The sequence below is a fragment of the Pseudopipra pipra genome, chromosome 5, assembly GCF_036250125.1.
Source record: "Pseudopipra pipra isolate bDixPip1 chromosome 5, bDixPip1.hap1, whole genome shotgun sequence".
In the NCBI taxonomy this organism is placed as follows: Eukaryota; Metazoa; Chordata; class Aves; order Passeriformes; family Pipridae; genus Pseudopipra; species Pseudopipra pipra.
Genome location: NC_087553.1, coordinates 74483638 through 74498385, shown reverse-complemented (window position 1 = coordinate 74498385; position 14748 = coordinate 74483638). Strand labels below are relative to the sequence as shown.

The window sequence follows — 14748 nt, the reverse complement described above, 5'->3', positions numbered from 1 at the left end:
TTCCCAGGCCGTGCTGCTCCGGGGAGATGTGGCAGCACCAGGATGTGGCTCGGGCTGTCCATGGGCACAGTCTGCCTGGGCTGTCCATGGGCACAGTCCTGCCTGGGTTGTCCATGGGCACAGTCCTGCCTGGGCTGTCCATGGGCACAATCCTGTCTGGGCTGTCCATGGGCACAATCCTGCCTGGGCTGTCCATGGGCACAGTCCGGCCTGGGCTGTCCATGGCACAATCCTGCCTGTTCCCCGCAGCCACATCTGGGAATGGCACTTGCTGGAAGCAGCAATAACTAATTCCTGCTCTCGGGGCTCCTCTCCAGGGCTCTCCCTGGGTAAGAGATGCTCCTTAGGGATCCCTGGCTGGGACCTGGGAGCCTGGACCATCCAGCTGTTGGGCACAGCTGGACAGTGAGGAGCAGGGCTTGTGTTTGGACACAGTGCTGCCAAGTGCCAGGAAAAAGGAGGAAATACCTTGGAACACCCTCCGGCCAGTGCTGCTCCGCTCCCAGGCTGCTGCTGAGGAGGAACTGGGATTTCTGACCCCACCGCAGGCACAAAGCTGAGCCAAACCTGCCCCTTCCCCCTCCCTGCCGGGGCTTTTGGCACTTCCCCTTCCCGGGGTGGCAGTTCCAGGAACCACCTTCCCGTTTTCAGCTCTCCCAGGCCTTGTGCTTCCTCCCTGGAGCTGGGTCAGTGCCCAGAGCCGAGTCTTCCCAAAGCCAAGGCCCAGAGCAGGTGGAAAACAATCCTTCCCTTAAATGATCCCGTTATCCCTCTCTGCTGTAGCCTCGTTATTCCTGGGAAGCAGGATGGGACCGATCATCCAGGAGCCTCCACCGTGTTGTTCCCTCTCCCCTTCCGGTGGGAGCCTCCAGGTTGGAGTTAACACAGAACAAACTTCCTTTGTTTTGAGGTTTTATTATTCAAACTCTTTACAAATCCGTCCCCAACAGAAGGACAACTGCAACGCTCTCATTTAAAAAAACCCCAAAATAGAAGAGGACGAACACCGGCCCTGCGTCTCCATCCCGGCCCCCATAAATAAGAGCTTTTATTTCATTCCTATATCCCGGCTATTTACAGGAATTCCAGGTGCTGGAATGTGCCGGGATGGAGTCCCAGCAGGGAAATGGTACCGTGAGACAACGGGGGGTGAGCTGAAATGTAGTGTAGGAGGGCAGGGCACAGGAACTACCCTGTGGGGAGGGGGGTTAACTGTCCTTCCCGACCTTCCTTCAAGTAAAAACGGCTTTCTGGAAATCCATTTTCCTGTTTCTTCCCATGTCAGCGGCACTAAAACCGCTGGGAAACGCTCCAATAATTAACCTGCTGCGTTACAACGACCTCGGTCCTGGGCCGCAACAGGGAATAAAACCCCCGGAACAGGGAATAAACCCCCGGGGAGGGGGGTTGGATTGGCCACCTCCCAGTCAGGTTTTCCGGGTAGAACTCGGACGGCCCTTCCCGCGCCACCCGGAGCATCCGCCGGGATGGGGTGTCCCGGAAGGGTTGGGATGTCCCAGAAGGGTTGGGGTGTCCCGGAAGGGTTGGGATGTCCCGGAAGGGTTGGGATGTCCCAGAAGGGTTGGGGTGTCCCGGAAGGGTTGGGATGCCCCAACTGGTGCCACCGTGGGGAGGAGCCGTGTCCTGGCTGGGCTTTGTCACCTGCAACAGAGAGAGGCGGCGCAGGTTGGAGCTCCGCTCCCGCACTCCTGAGGAGATTCCCAGGAAAAATACTGGAGTGTTTCCCACTCCCAAGCACAGCTCTGCCAGCTCTGGAGTCAGGAGTCAGCCCTCAGTGCCAACAGATCCTGAATCCAGCACCCTGGGAAACATCCCTGCCCTGCTCCGGGAGCAGCTGGACACAGCTCCCAAAAATCCAGAGGCTGCTCCCAAAACTCCAAGAGCTGCTCCAAAAAATCCAGGAGCTGCTCCCAAAAATCCAGTGGCTGCTCCCAAAAACCCAGGAGATGCTCCCAAAAATCCAGGAGCTGCTCTCAAAAATCCAAGAGTTGCTCCCAACAACCCAGGAGCTGCTCCCAAAAATTCAGGAGCTGCTCCCAAAAACCCAGGAGATGCTCCCAAAAATCCAGTGGCTACTCCCAGCAACTCAGGAGCTGCTCCCAAAAATCCAGGAGCTGCTCCCAACAATCCAGGAGCTGCTCCCAAATATCCAGGAGCTGCTCCCAAAAATCCAAAAGCTGCTCCCAACAACCAAGGAGCTGCTCCCAAAAATCGAGGAGCTGCACCCAACAACCCAGGAGCTGCTCCCAACAACACAGGAGCTGCTCCCAAAAATCCAAGAGCTGCTCCCAAAAATCCAAGAGCTGCTCCCAGAAATCCTGGAGCTGCTCCCAACAACGCAGGAGCTGCTCCCAAAAATCCAGTGGCTACTACCAACAACCCAAGAGCTGCTCCCAAATATTCAAGAGCTGCTCCCAAAACTCCAAGAGCTGCTCCCAAAACTCCAAGAGCTGCTCCCAACAACCCAGGAGCTGCTCCCAATAACCCAGGAGCTGCTCCCAAAAATCCAAGAGTTGCTCCCAAGAACCCAGTGGCCGCTCCCAGATTTCTGGGACTGTTCCCAAGCTTTCCCTCCTCACCAGTAACTCCTCCGGAAGGGAGCGGCCACGCCCTGCAGGGTGCCCAGGAAGGAGCCCACGTCGGCCACCAGGATCCCTTTGCTCTCCAGGACTTCCCTCCTCGCTCCGGGGTTTTCTGCAAGGGAAGGAGCAGCCCCGTGAATTCCAACAGATGCAGAATTCCCAAACCTGCAGAGAATATCCCCGAATCCCACCGTGCCGTGGACTGGGAGCGGGAGCAGAGCCCCTGGAAAAGAGCCTCGGCTCAGTCAGGCCGGGGTTAGGGTGGGATGTGATGCCATCCATGGGATCCCAAGATTCAGGAGTGCAGGAGGCTCCCAAAAATCTGTTCCCTTGGCACGGCTGAGCCAGAAACCAGGAGGGGGATTCCAGCAGGAACGGGGGGAAATGAGGAGATCCTGGTGCCTCCTCCAGCACATCCCAGGAAATTCAACACCTGGGGGTGTCTGATGTGTGAGACACAAACCCCGCAACTCATGGGATAAACACCCTGAGTGTGACAAACACCCCTCACCTGTGACATTCACACCTCAACTGTGACATACACACCCTGTACCTGTGACATACACACCCTGTACCTGTGACATACACACCTCACCTGTGACATACACACCTCACCTGTGACATACACACCCTGTACCTGTGACATACACACCTCACCTGTGACATACACACCTCACATGCGACATACACACCTCACCTGTGACATACACACCCTGTACCTGTGACATACACACCTTAACTGTGACATACACACCTTAACTGTGACATACACACCCTGTACCTGTGACATACACACCTCACCTGTGACATACACACCCTGTACCTGTGACATACACACCTTAACTGTGACATACACACCTCACCTGTGACATACACACCTCACCTGTGACATACACACCTCACCTGTGACATACACACCCTGTACTGTGACATACACACCTCACCTGTGACATACACACCTCACCTGTGACATACACACCCTGTACCTGTGACATACACACCTCACCTGTGACATACACACCTCACCTGTGACATACACACCCTGTACCTGTGACATACACACCTCACCTGTGACATACACACCCTGTACCTGTGACATACACACCTTAACTGTGACATACACACCCTGTACTGTGACATACACACCTCACCTGTGACATACACACCTCACCTGTGACATACACACCCTGTACCTGTGACATACACACCTCACCTGTGACATACACACCCTGTACCTGTGACATACACACCTTACCTGTGACATACACACCTCACCTGTGACATACACAGCCTGTACCTGTGACATACACACCTCACCTGTGACATACACACCCTGTACCTGTGACATACACACCCTGTACCTGTGACATACACACCTCACCTGTGACATACACACCTCACCTGTGACATACACACCCTGTACCTGTGACATACACACCTCACCTGTGACATACAAACCCTGTACCTGTGACATACACACCTCACCTGTGACATACACACCTTACCTGTGACATACACACCTCACCTGTGACATACACACCTTACCTGTGACATACACACCTTAACTGTGACATACACACCTCACCTGTGACATACACACCCTGTACCTGTGACATACACACCCTGTACCTGTGACATACACACCTCACCTGTGACATACACACCCTGTACCTGTGACATACACACCCTGTACCTGTGACATACACACCTCACCTGTGACATACACACCCTGTACCTGTGACATACACACCTCACCTGTGACATACACACCTCACCTGTGACATACACACCCTGTACCTGTGACATACACACCTCACCTGTGACATACACACCTCACCTGTGACATACACACCCTGTACCTGTGACATACACACCTCACCTGTGACATACACACCCTGTACCTGTGACATACACACCCTGTACCTGTGACATACACACCCTGTACCTGTGACATACACACCTTAACTGTGACATACACACCTCACCTGTGACATACACACCTCACCTGTGACATACACACCTGAACTGTGACATACACACCTCACCTGTGACATACACACCCTGTACCTGTGACATACACACCTCACCTGTGACATACACACCTCACCTGTGACATACACACCCTGTACCTGTGACATACACACCTCACCTGTGACATACACACCCTGTACCTGTGACATACACACCTCACCTGTGACATACACACCTCACCTGTGACATACACACCCTGTACCTGTGACATACACACCTCACCTGTGACATACACACCCTGTACCTGTGACATACACACCTCACCTGTGACATACACACCTCACCTGTGACATACACACCCTGTACCTGTGACATACACACCCTGTACCTGTGACATACACACCCTGTACCTGTGACATACACACCTCACCTGTGACATACACACCTCACCTGTGACATACACACCTTAACTGTGACATACACACCCTGTACCTGTGACATACACACCTCACCTGTGACATACACACCCTGTACCTGTGACATACACACCTCACCTGTGACATACACACCCTGTACCTGTGACATACACACCTCACCTGTGACATACACACCTCACCTGTGACATACACACCTGAACTGTGACATACACACCCTGTACCTGTGACATACACACCCTGTACCTGTGACATACACACCCTGTACCTGTGACATACACACCTCACCTGTGACATACACACCTCACCTGTGACATACACACCTCACCTGTGACATACACACCCTGTACCTGTGACATACACACCTCACCTGTGACATACACACCTCACCTGTGACATACACACCTCACCTGTGACATACACACCTTAACTGTGACATACACACCTCACCTGTGACATACACACCTCACCTGTGACATACACACCCTGTACCTGTGACATACACACCTTAACTGTGACATACACACCTTACCTGTGACATACACACCTTAACTGTGACATACACACCTCACCTGTGACATACACACCTCACCTGTGACATACACACCTTAACTGTGACATACACACCTCACCTGTGACATACACACCTTAACTGTGACATACACACCTCACCTGTGACATACACACCTCACCTGTGACATACACACCCTGTACCTGTGACATACACACCTTAACTGTGACATACACACCTTACCTGTGACATACACACCTCACCTGTGACATACACACCCTGTACCTGTGACATACACACCTTAACTGTGACATACACACCCTGTACCTGTGACATACACACCTCACCTGTGACATACACACCCTGTACCTGTGACATACACACCTCACCTGTGACATACACACCTCACCTGTGACATACACACCCTGTACCTGTGACATACACACCTCACCTGTGACATACACACCTCACCTGTGACATACACACCTTAACTGTGACATACACACCTCACCTGTGACATACACACCCTGTACCTGTGACATACACACCCTGTACCTGTGACATACACACCTCACCTGTGACATACACACCCTGTACCTGTGACATACACACCTCACCTGTGACATACACACCTTAACTGTGACATACACACCCTGTACCTGTGACATACACACCTCACCTGTGACATACACACCTCACCTGTGACATACACACCTCACCTGTGACATACACACCCTGTACCTGTGACATACACACCTCACCTGTGACATACACACCCTGTACCTGTGACATACACACCCTGTACCTGTGACATACACACCTCACCTGTGACATACACACCCTGTACCTGTGACATACACACCCTGTACCTGTGACATACACACCTCACCTGTGACATACACACCTCTCCTGTGACATACACACCTTAACTGTGACATACACACCCTGTACCTGTGACATACACACCCTGTACCTGTGACATACACACCTCACCTGTGACATACACACCTCACCTGTGACATACACACCCTGTACCTGTGACATACACACCTCACCTGTGACATACACACCCTGTACCTGTGACATACACACCTCACCTGTGACATACACACCTCACCTGTGACATACACACCTCACCTGTGACATACACACCCTGTACCTGTGACATACACACCTCACCTGTGACATACACACCTCACCTGTGACATACACACCTCACCTGTGACATACACACCTCACCTGTGACATACACACCTCACCTGTGACATACACACCTTAACTGTGACATACACACCCTGTACCTGTGACATACACACCCTGTACCTGTGACATACACACCTCACCTGTGACATACACACCCTGTACCTGTGACATACACACCTCACCTGTGACATACACCCCCCACTTGTGACATACTCATCCCACACTCCCTTCCCTGTGAGCTCCCATCCCTCACCCCAATTCCCTGTGAGCTCCCATCCCACATCCCCATACCTGTGAGCTCCCACCCCACATCCCCCTCCCCGTTCCCTCCCCTTCCGCCCCCGTTCCCGGTGGGACACTCACGGGTCAGGAACACGCCCAGCCTGGCCCGGACGTGCTGGACCTGCAGCCCCAGGAGGCACCTCAGGAGCTGCTTCTCGGGGGCGCCGGGGGAGTCGCAGCCGTGGAAGGGCAGCACCTCCACCAGCCCCTCCTCCTGGCACCACTTCAGGAGCAGCTGCTTCCCGTGGGCATCGGGGGCCACCCTGCTGGCAGAGGGACAGGGAGAGGTGAGGGGCTGCCCCGCTGTCCCCCCTTCCCGGCCTGGGGGGGACCTGCCCTCCCATGTGGGGTTTTTACACTCAAAGTGTCGCCACACGGGGCCAAAGTGACAATGTGACTCCTTGCTCCAGGCAGCTCCCACTGGGTGTGTTGGTTTGTACTGGTTTGGGCTGGTTTGGGCTGGGAATGGGTTCATTTTTATCCCTGTGGTCTGGTTTGGGAGCTGTTGGGAAATCGGGGTTTGGCAGAGCTGAGGCCTTCCCTGCTCCCCCTTCCCCACCAGGTTTGGGGGGCACAGGGAGCTCGGAGGGGACACAGCAGGGACAGCTGGCCCCAAGGGACATTCCAGACCCTCTGGCATCACACTCAGGATATAAAGCTGGGAGGAGAAGACGGAAGGGGGGAATGTTTGGAATGATGCTGTTTGTTCCCGTGATGGAGCCTGAACACCTGCCTGGGATGGGAAGCAGGGAATGAAATCCTTGGTTTTGCTGCTGTGACAGCTTTGCTTTCCCTATTAAACTGTTTTTGTCCCAATCCATGAGTTTTCCTCACTTTCCCATGCTGGATAATCCCAGGGACTTCAGCTGGGACAAGGCCATGCTGGAGCAGGGACACTCCTGAAGGGATGCCGGAGCAAGTCCAGTGCTGCAGGAATTGTCACCCATGGATACAAGGCCAGGAAGGAACAGGGCCACCTCAAGGCAGCTGTGGCTGTGGGTCAGTCTATGCCACAGCAGAATAAATCCTTGGAGACACTGTGGCCCATGGATAAGGCTCCACCCTGAGCAGGCACACCCCGAGGGATGCAGCCCACGGGTAATTCCGAGCTGGAGGACGAGGGGCGTTCATCACAATGCTCCAAAGGGACCAGGGGTGGGAATTGTGGTGGCAATTCCTCCTCTGCACCGACTCCGGGCTCCTCATCCCTCCCCCAAATCCCACCTGGGATGGGACAGAGAAGAAGCAGCAGAGAGATGTGGGGGAAGCCCAGGAAGGTGCTCTGAGCTCCCGGAGTGTGGAGCTGGGATGAGCTGGTGGGGAGGGAGCTCAGTCTGCTTTGGGAATGTGCAGCTCCTCCAAGGAAACCTGTGCCTCTCCTCAAGCCCTTCCAGGCTGTAACACTCCCTGAGAGAGGGAAGTGCCCTCATGGAGGTGCAGCAGGGTGCCTGGTCTGGGATCACGTCCCAGACAACATTTCAGCCCAGCTGATCCTCTCCAGATCCCAGTTCCTGCTGCTCCACCTCCCAGAGGTGTTGGAACCCAACCCACCCCATCCTCTCCAGATCCCACTTCCTGCTGCTCCACCTCCCAGAGGTGTTGGAACCCAACCCACTCGATCCTCTCCAGATCCCAGTTCCTGCTGCTCCACCTCCCAGAGGTGTTGGGACCCAACCCACTCGATCCTCTCCAGATCCCAGTTCCTGCTGCTCCACCTCCCAGAGGTGTTGGGACCCAACCCACCCCATCCTCTCCAGATCCCAGTTCCTGCTGCTCCACCTCCCAGGGGTGTTGGAATCCAACCCGCCCCATCCTCTCCAGATCCCAGTTCCTGCTGCTCCACCTCCCAGAGGTGTTGGAACCCAACCCACTCGATCCTCTCCAGATCCCAGTTCCTGCTCCTCCACCTCCCAGAGTTGCTGGAACCCAACCCACCGGTTCCTCTCCAGATCCCAGTTCCTGCTGCTCCACCTCCCAGAGGTGTTGGAACCCAACCCACCCCATCCTCTCCAGATCCCAGTTCCTGCTCCTCCACCTCCCAAAGGTGTTGGAATCCACCCTGCCCCGGCAGAGCCGTTACCTGAGGTCTCCTCGGAGCTTCTTGCTCTCCCTGTAGTGAAGGAGCCACTTCCACCTCCCGCTCCTGTTGAGCTTCTCCAGCACCTTCACCACCTCCTTCAGCCGGGCTGGGGGGACACCAGAGCAGCAGGGTGAGGTTGGAGTCTCTCCAGGGATGGAGACTCCCAACCTGGGTTGGGAAAACTGGGATTTTGTCTTGCTGGGTGGAGATTTTATTCCCACCAACACCTGAAATAAGTGCAACTTGTCCCTGTCACCTCTTGTCCCTTGGCTGTGCAGCCCCAGGAGCGTGGCTGAGTTTTCTCTGCCACTTCCTATTTGTTTTGTCCTCCCTTTTCCATTAGATACTGGGAAGGAATTCCTGGCTGGGAGGGTGGGGAGGGGCTGGAATGGATTTCCCAGAGAAGCTGTGGCTGCCCCTGGATCCCTGGAAGTGTCTAAGGCCACATTGGAGCAACCTGGGATAGTGGAAGGTGTCCCTGCCCGTGGCCAAGATGCCCTTCAAGGTCCCTTCCAACCCAACCCATTCCATGATTCCATGATTCTCCAGGCTGAATGTCCTTGTACAACCCTCCACTGTACTCAGATGTTTTTGGGGACCCCTGACCTGGACCCGTTATCCAGGTGGGATCCAAATGTCCAACATAGGGCACGGATTTCCCCACTCCAAGGCGGAGCAGAGGACCGACGGAAAGGTTTGGGAATGTGACAGTAAACCAGTGGACGAGGCCAAAGGGAAGGGAAGGAAAGGGACACCACCATGCTTGTGTCCAGGTGAGAGGCCCAAGACTCACCCAGAGACATGGATTCCAAGACGTGGTGGTCGGACACCAGGAAGCCCCCGGTGTGGAACAGCTCCTGGTACGTGTGACCCGTGACATCCTCGGGATTGTCCACCCCGGCAAACACCACGCCGGGACAGCGCTTCAGCTCCAGCAATCCCGGGATCTGCTCGGGGCACAGAGGCTGCCGTGAGACCCGGGGGAACCTTCTCTGCATCACCCCATCCCCACAGCCCGACCCCAGAAAGCCGCGGATACGGCGACCCGACATTCCCGAGGAGAGAGGCCCGGCCTCGCTCCTCTGAGCTGGGGCTACTCCAGCCTTCCCAAGGGATTAGAGAGCAGGGCTGGGAGAGGGGAAGGGAGCAGGATGGAGGTCTTACGGTGTGGATGTGGGAGGAGATGTCCTCGTTGCGGATGATGACGAGCAGTTGGTCGCCGGCCCGGCGCCTCCCCCCGCAGAAGCTCCGCGGCTCCGTCCTCACCCAACCCTCCTTCCTCAGCAGGGCCTGCAACAGAAACCCCCCTCAGGTTGGCATGGGAACACCTCCGGGCACACACGGGAACACGGGGAGAGGGATGGGATGGGATGGGATGGGATGGGATGGGATGGGATGGGATGGGATGGGATGGGATGGGATGGGATGGTGGCTGTCCCGGTACTGCTGGGGCTCCACCCACTGAAGAAACCACTGACCTTCATCCCTAAAAACCTTTTGGAAAACCACATGGAGCCTCTCACATGGATGAAGCCTCTTTGCTAATCCCCCCGTGGAATCCCCCTTCCCAGAATTCCCAGCCTGGGCTGCCTGAACTCCCACTCCCTGCTTTGGCCGGGGGGATGTTCAGCTGGTAGGATTAAGAAGGAATGGCCTCAAGCTGTGCCAGTGGAGGTTGAGGTTGGACATCAGGGAAAATTTTGTCACCAAAAAAGGTTGTCAGGCATTGGAAGGGGCTGCCCAGGGCAGGGGTGGAGCACCCATCCCTGGAGGGATTTAAAATCCCTGTGGATCTGGCACCTGGGGAGTAGGGTAGGCAGCTCCTGCCTACCCAAACCGCCCGTGCCAGGCCGTGCCACCTCTCCCTGCCCCTCAGTTCCCCCCATCCCTCTCCGGGGGGGGGGTCTCCTCTTACCTTCACCCTCTCAAAGAACGGCTCCTTGCCCGTCTCCACCAGGTAGAACATCCCCGGGTGCGTGGAGGCCTCGGAGGCCACGCGGCGCAGGTGGGAGCTCAGGGCCCCGCACAGCTCCCCGATCATGCCCTGGAAGGGCCTCCCGCGCCGGGACGGGCCCGGCCCCGCATCCCGGGGCTCTCCGTGCCCTCCGCCCTCCTTCCCGGTGTCCGCCCTGCTCAGCACCACCCTCGGCAACTCGGAATACTCGTCCAGGACGACGGTGACGTCCCCCGGAGAATCCGGTGGCCGGCCATCCTGGCGGAGCTTCCCGAGGCGGAAGGGGGGTCGGGAGTAGGATGGGGATCTCCTCCTGGTGTCCCCGGGGGTGTCCTCCTCGTGCCAGCCCCTCTGCCGGCGGGATCTGCTCCGGCCCGGCCACGTGTGCGAGGGTGGGATGGTCACCTGCAAGGGGCTCCTGCCCTGCGCGGACAGCGGGGCCGGAGGGTCCCGCCGGGAAAAGTCTCTTGGGAAGATGCTCTCGGAGGTAGAAAAGGGCGGTTTCCTATTCCCAAGGACCTGGTTTAGCTTATAATGGAAACGGAGACACTCCATGTCCAGGGTGTTCTGGGTGAGCTCCTCGGAGCCCCTCCAGTCGCCCAGCAAGTTGTTCCGTAACAAATGGGACTCCCCCGGGCGGCGCCACCGCCTCCTCAGAGTCTGGGAATTCCCAGGCCTCTCCCGGCGGTGCCGGGTGATCACGGAGCGCCGGGAATCCCTGGGGAGCCCCTGGCCCCAGTCGTCTCCCTGCCCCTCCACGGAGGAGTCGTTGCCGTTTGTCCTGGTGCCTGCGGCATCCACGGATCTCGCGCCGCGGGAAGCCCTGGCTGGAAGCGGGGGGCGTGGGTTCCTCCCAAAATATTCCTGCTCGGAGTCGCTGGATGAAAGGTCCAATGGATCTTGAAAGGCCACGGCCCTGCGTGTGTCCCTGCTGAGGAGCTGCTGTGCCCTCGGGAACGTGTCCAAAGCGTCCTCGGCGTCGCTGAACTCCAGCCTTTCTCCAGAGGGATCCCTGTGCTCGCGGAACGGTAACGCAGGGATGGGGGAAGTGAGGATTTCCCCCTCCTCCACCTCTGCGCTGGCACGGTGTGGATCAGGGAATGCCTCGGGTCCCATGTCCCAGCTGGCACGGTGTGGATCAGGGAATGCCTCGGATTCCTCATCCCAGGGATCAGGGAATTCCTCGGATCCGCTGTCCTCCCACGCGGAGCGGGGCTCGTGCCACGGATCGAGAAAATCCCCCTCTGGAGAAGATGGAGCGCTGGAAACGGGGATGCTTCTTCCTTCTTCCCAGTCCTCAGGCGGGATGGGCTCCTCCCTTTGGCTCCCGGGGCTGGCACAGGGGGAGCAGGACCACGAGGCATCGTCCGGAGCCGAATCCGTGCCGGGAGGGACCATCCCGGGACTCACATCCAGGACTGAGGCCGGTTTGGCGCCGTGGAGACCATCCTGGAGACTGTGTGGAGGAGGAGGAGACCTGGATCTTGGCTCCCTTGGAAGCTCATCCACAGGGGAGCCCCGTGCCCGCCCTGCGGGGCGTGGAGCAGGGTATCTTATCACCCCTCCGGAACATCTGGGATTTATGGAGCCCTCCAGGTTCCGGGCACCCACACTCCCCTCTGGAGCGCCTCCTTCCTCCCAGGAATGCCAGGGCTGGCCCAGGGCTGGCTCCCACGGGCTGTGCTCCGAGTTGGGGGGTTCTGTGTCTTCCTGATAAGCAGGAGAAGCAGGAGCTGAGTATCCAGGGCTGGATGGGGAGGGGCTGTGTGGGAAGCTCCGCCGCTGCCCGGGGGGCTCGTCCAGGGCTGACATCCCTTCCCTCTCCAAGGAGGAGGGCTCTGACTCCAGGGGGGGATGGAGAGGCATCTCTGGCTCCTGTGGAGTGTCACCCACCATCTCTGTGTCCATTCTGTCGCTCCTGGGGGAATTCTCTGCACCAGGACACACATCCTCACCCTCCCCAGCCCCGGGATCACCTCCCGCTGCTCCGTAGTCCAAGGGGAAGTCCTGGCCACCACCTGCTCCCATGGGATCATCCGGCACTCCTGTGCCGTTGGAACAAGGGCTGCCAGGCTCTTCTTCCCCCAAAACCTCGCTCCTTTCCTGGTTTGGCTCCCCGGGATCAGCACCGACATCATCTCCCTGTTCCCGGGAAAAGCGGCTGCTCCCGCCCAGGTCGCGCCGTGACGGCGACGGGAAGCCTGCCGTGGTCTCCTGGTCCCCTGGAGCAGCTCTGGGATCGATGGATCCATCGGGAGACATCAGGCAGGCAGAGTTGGAGTGAGGGGACAAGGGCAGTGCCAGGCCCTGGCTGTGTGGGGACTCCAGGCCATCCCTGTTCCCGGCAGCGGGCACGTGATCCCTGTCCTTCTGCTCCAAGGCATTCCCGAGTGTCTCTCCAGCAGCTCCAGAGCTGCCTGTAACACTGTCTGGCTGTGCTCCATAGAAAAGGCCGGGATCAGGTGGGAACGTCTCTCCACTGTCACGGGGCGACCCCACATCCGAAGATTCCCACCTTTCTTCAGCGGGCACGTGATCCCTGTCTTTCTGCTCCAAGTCATTCCCAAGGGTCTCTCCAGCAGCTCCACAGACTGGCTGTGCCTTGTGGAAAAGGCCTGGATCAGGTGGGAACGTCTCTCCACTGTCATGGGGTGACCTCACATCTGAAGATTCCCACTTTTCTTCAGCGGTCACGTGATCCCTGTCTTTCTGCTCCAAGTCATTCCCAAGTGTCTCTCCAGCAGGTTCTGGGCTGCCTGTAACACTGTCTGGCTGTGCCCCATGGAAAAGGCCTGGATCAGGTGGGATCATCTCCCCACTGTCCCAGGGTGACCCCACACGGGCTGGACTGGCCACGCCAACACCACCTGTCTCCGAACACGGAGTGGCCGGAGCATCCCAGGGCTCCGGGGGCTCATCCACGCTCGGTGCCCTCTCCCCAGGAAGCCCTGGAGAGTCAATCCCACTCCAACTCCCAGTCCAAGTCCTGTCAGACATCACCAGTGTGGAGCTGCCCGAGCGGGGCGATGCCAAGGAGGAGGGGCTGGGCACAGAGTCCTCTCCGGGAGCACCGAAGTCCTCTGGAAGTGGGGAACTCCCTGTTTTCTGGTCGCTGTGCTCGCTCTCCATCTCGGTGTCGCTGCTCTCGGACAACACCAAATCCACAGACCCCAGGACTTCCTCAAAGTCCTCCTCGTTCTCCTCCTTGTCCTCCTCCAACTCTCCCTCCTCTTTCTCCAGGTGTCCGAAGGGGTCTTGTGATTCCAGCCCTTCCTCGCTGGCTCCGGCAAGATTTGCACTCCGGGGACTCGCTTCCAAGGGCACGGAATCGCGGGCACGTCGTGGATGGCTCGCACTTCCAGGACTCGCTTCCAAGGGCACGGAATCCCGTGGATCACCGGTGGCCCGGCTGCTGTCCCTGCTGTCCTCAACCTCCGTGGCGTGTCCGGTATCCCCCGCGCTCTCCGAATCCCTGGGAGAACCACGCCCTGCTCCTGCCTCCTGCTGCTCCCCATCTCTTGGAATTCCACCCTGGCTGTCTGTGCATGGAGCTGCACTGGAATTGGGGGCCGGGCTGCGGGAGTTTTCCGTGCCTGGCTCCTCGGAAGGGCCGGGGGTGATCGCGGCATCCGGCGGCTCCTCCTGAAACGACACAATCCAGAGGTTATTATTCCTCATGGGAGGCAAACACAGGGGCTGAGATGCCCCTG

The 14748-nt window shown here is 57.6% G+C and overlaps 1 protein-coding gene across 1 annotated transcript in view; it reads right to left on the bottom strand.

Annotated features, from left to right (window-relative positions):
- Positions 1–899: 899 nt before the first annotated feature.
- TASOR2 (transcription activation suppressor family member 2) overlaps positions 900–14748 on the bottom strand; it is a 32134-nt gene continuing 18285 nt past the window's right edge. Inside the window, exons 7-13 of the mRNA XM_064656616.1 lie at positions 11000–14680; positions 10249–10374; positions 9878–10031; positions 9085–9190; positions 7086–7267; positions 2601–2715; positions 900–1662 (exon numbers count right to left, since the gene is read on the bottom strand). Coding sequence (XP_064512686.1) covers positions 1659–1662; positions 2601–2715; positions 7086–7267; positions 9085–9190; positions 9878–10031; positions 10249–10374; positions 11000–14680 — 4368 coding nt within the window. The 3' untranslated portion in view covers positions 900–1658. The remainder of the gene's footprint in view (positions 1663–2600; positions 2716–7085; positions 7268–9084; positions 9191–9877; positions 10032–10248; positions 10375–10999; positions 14681–14748) is intronic.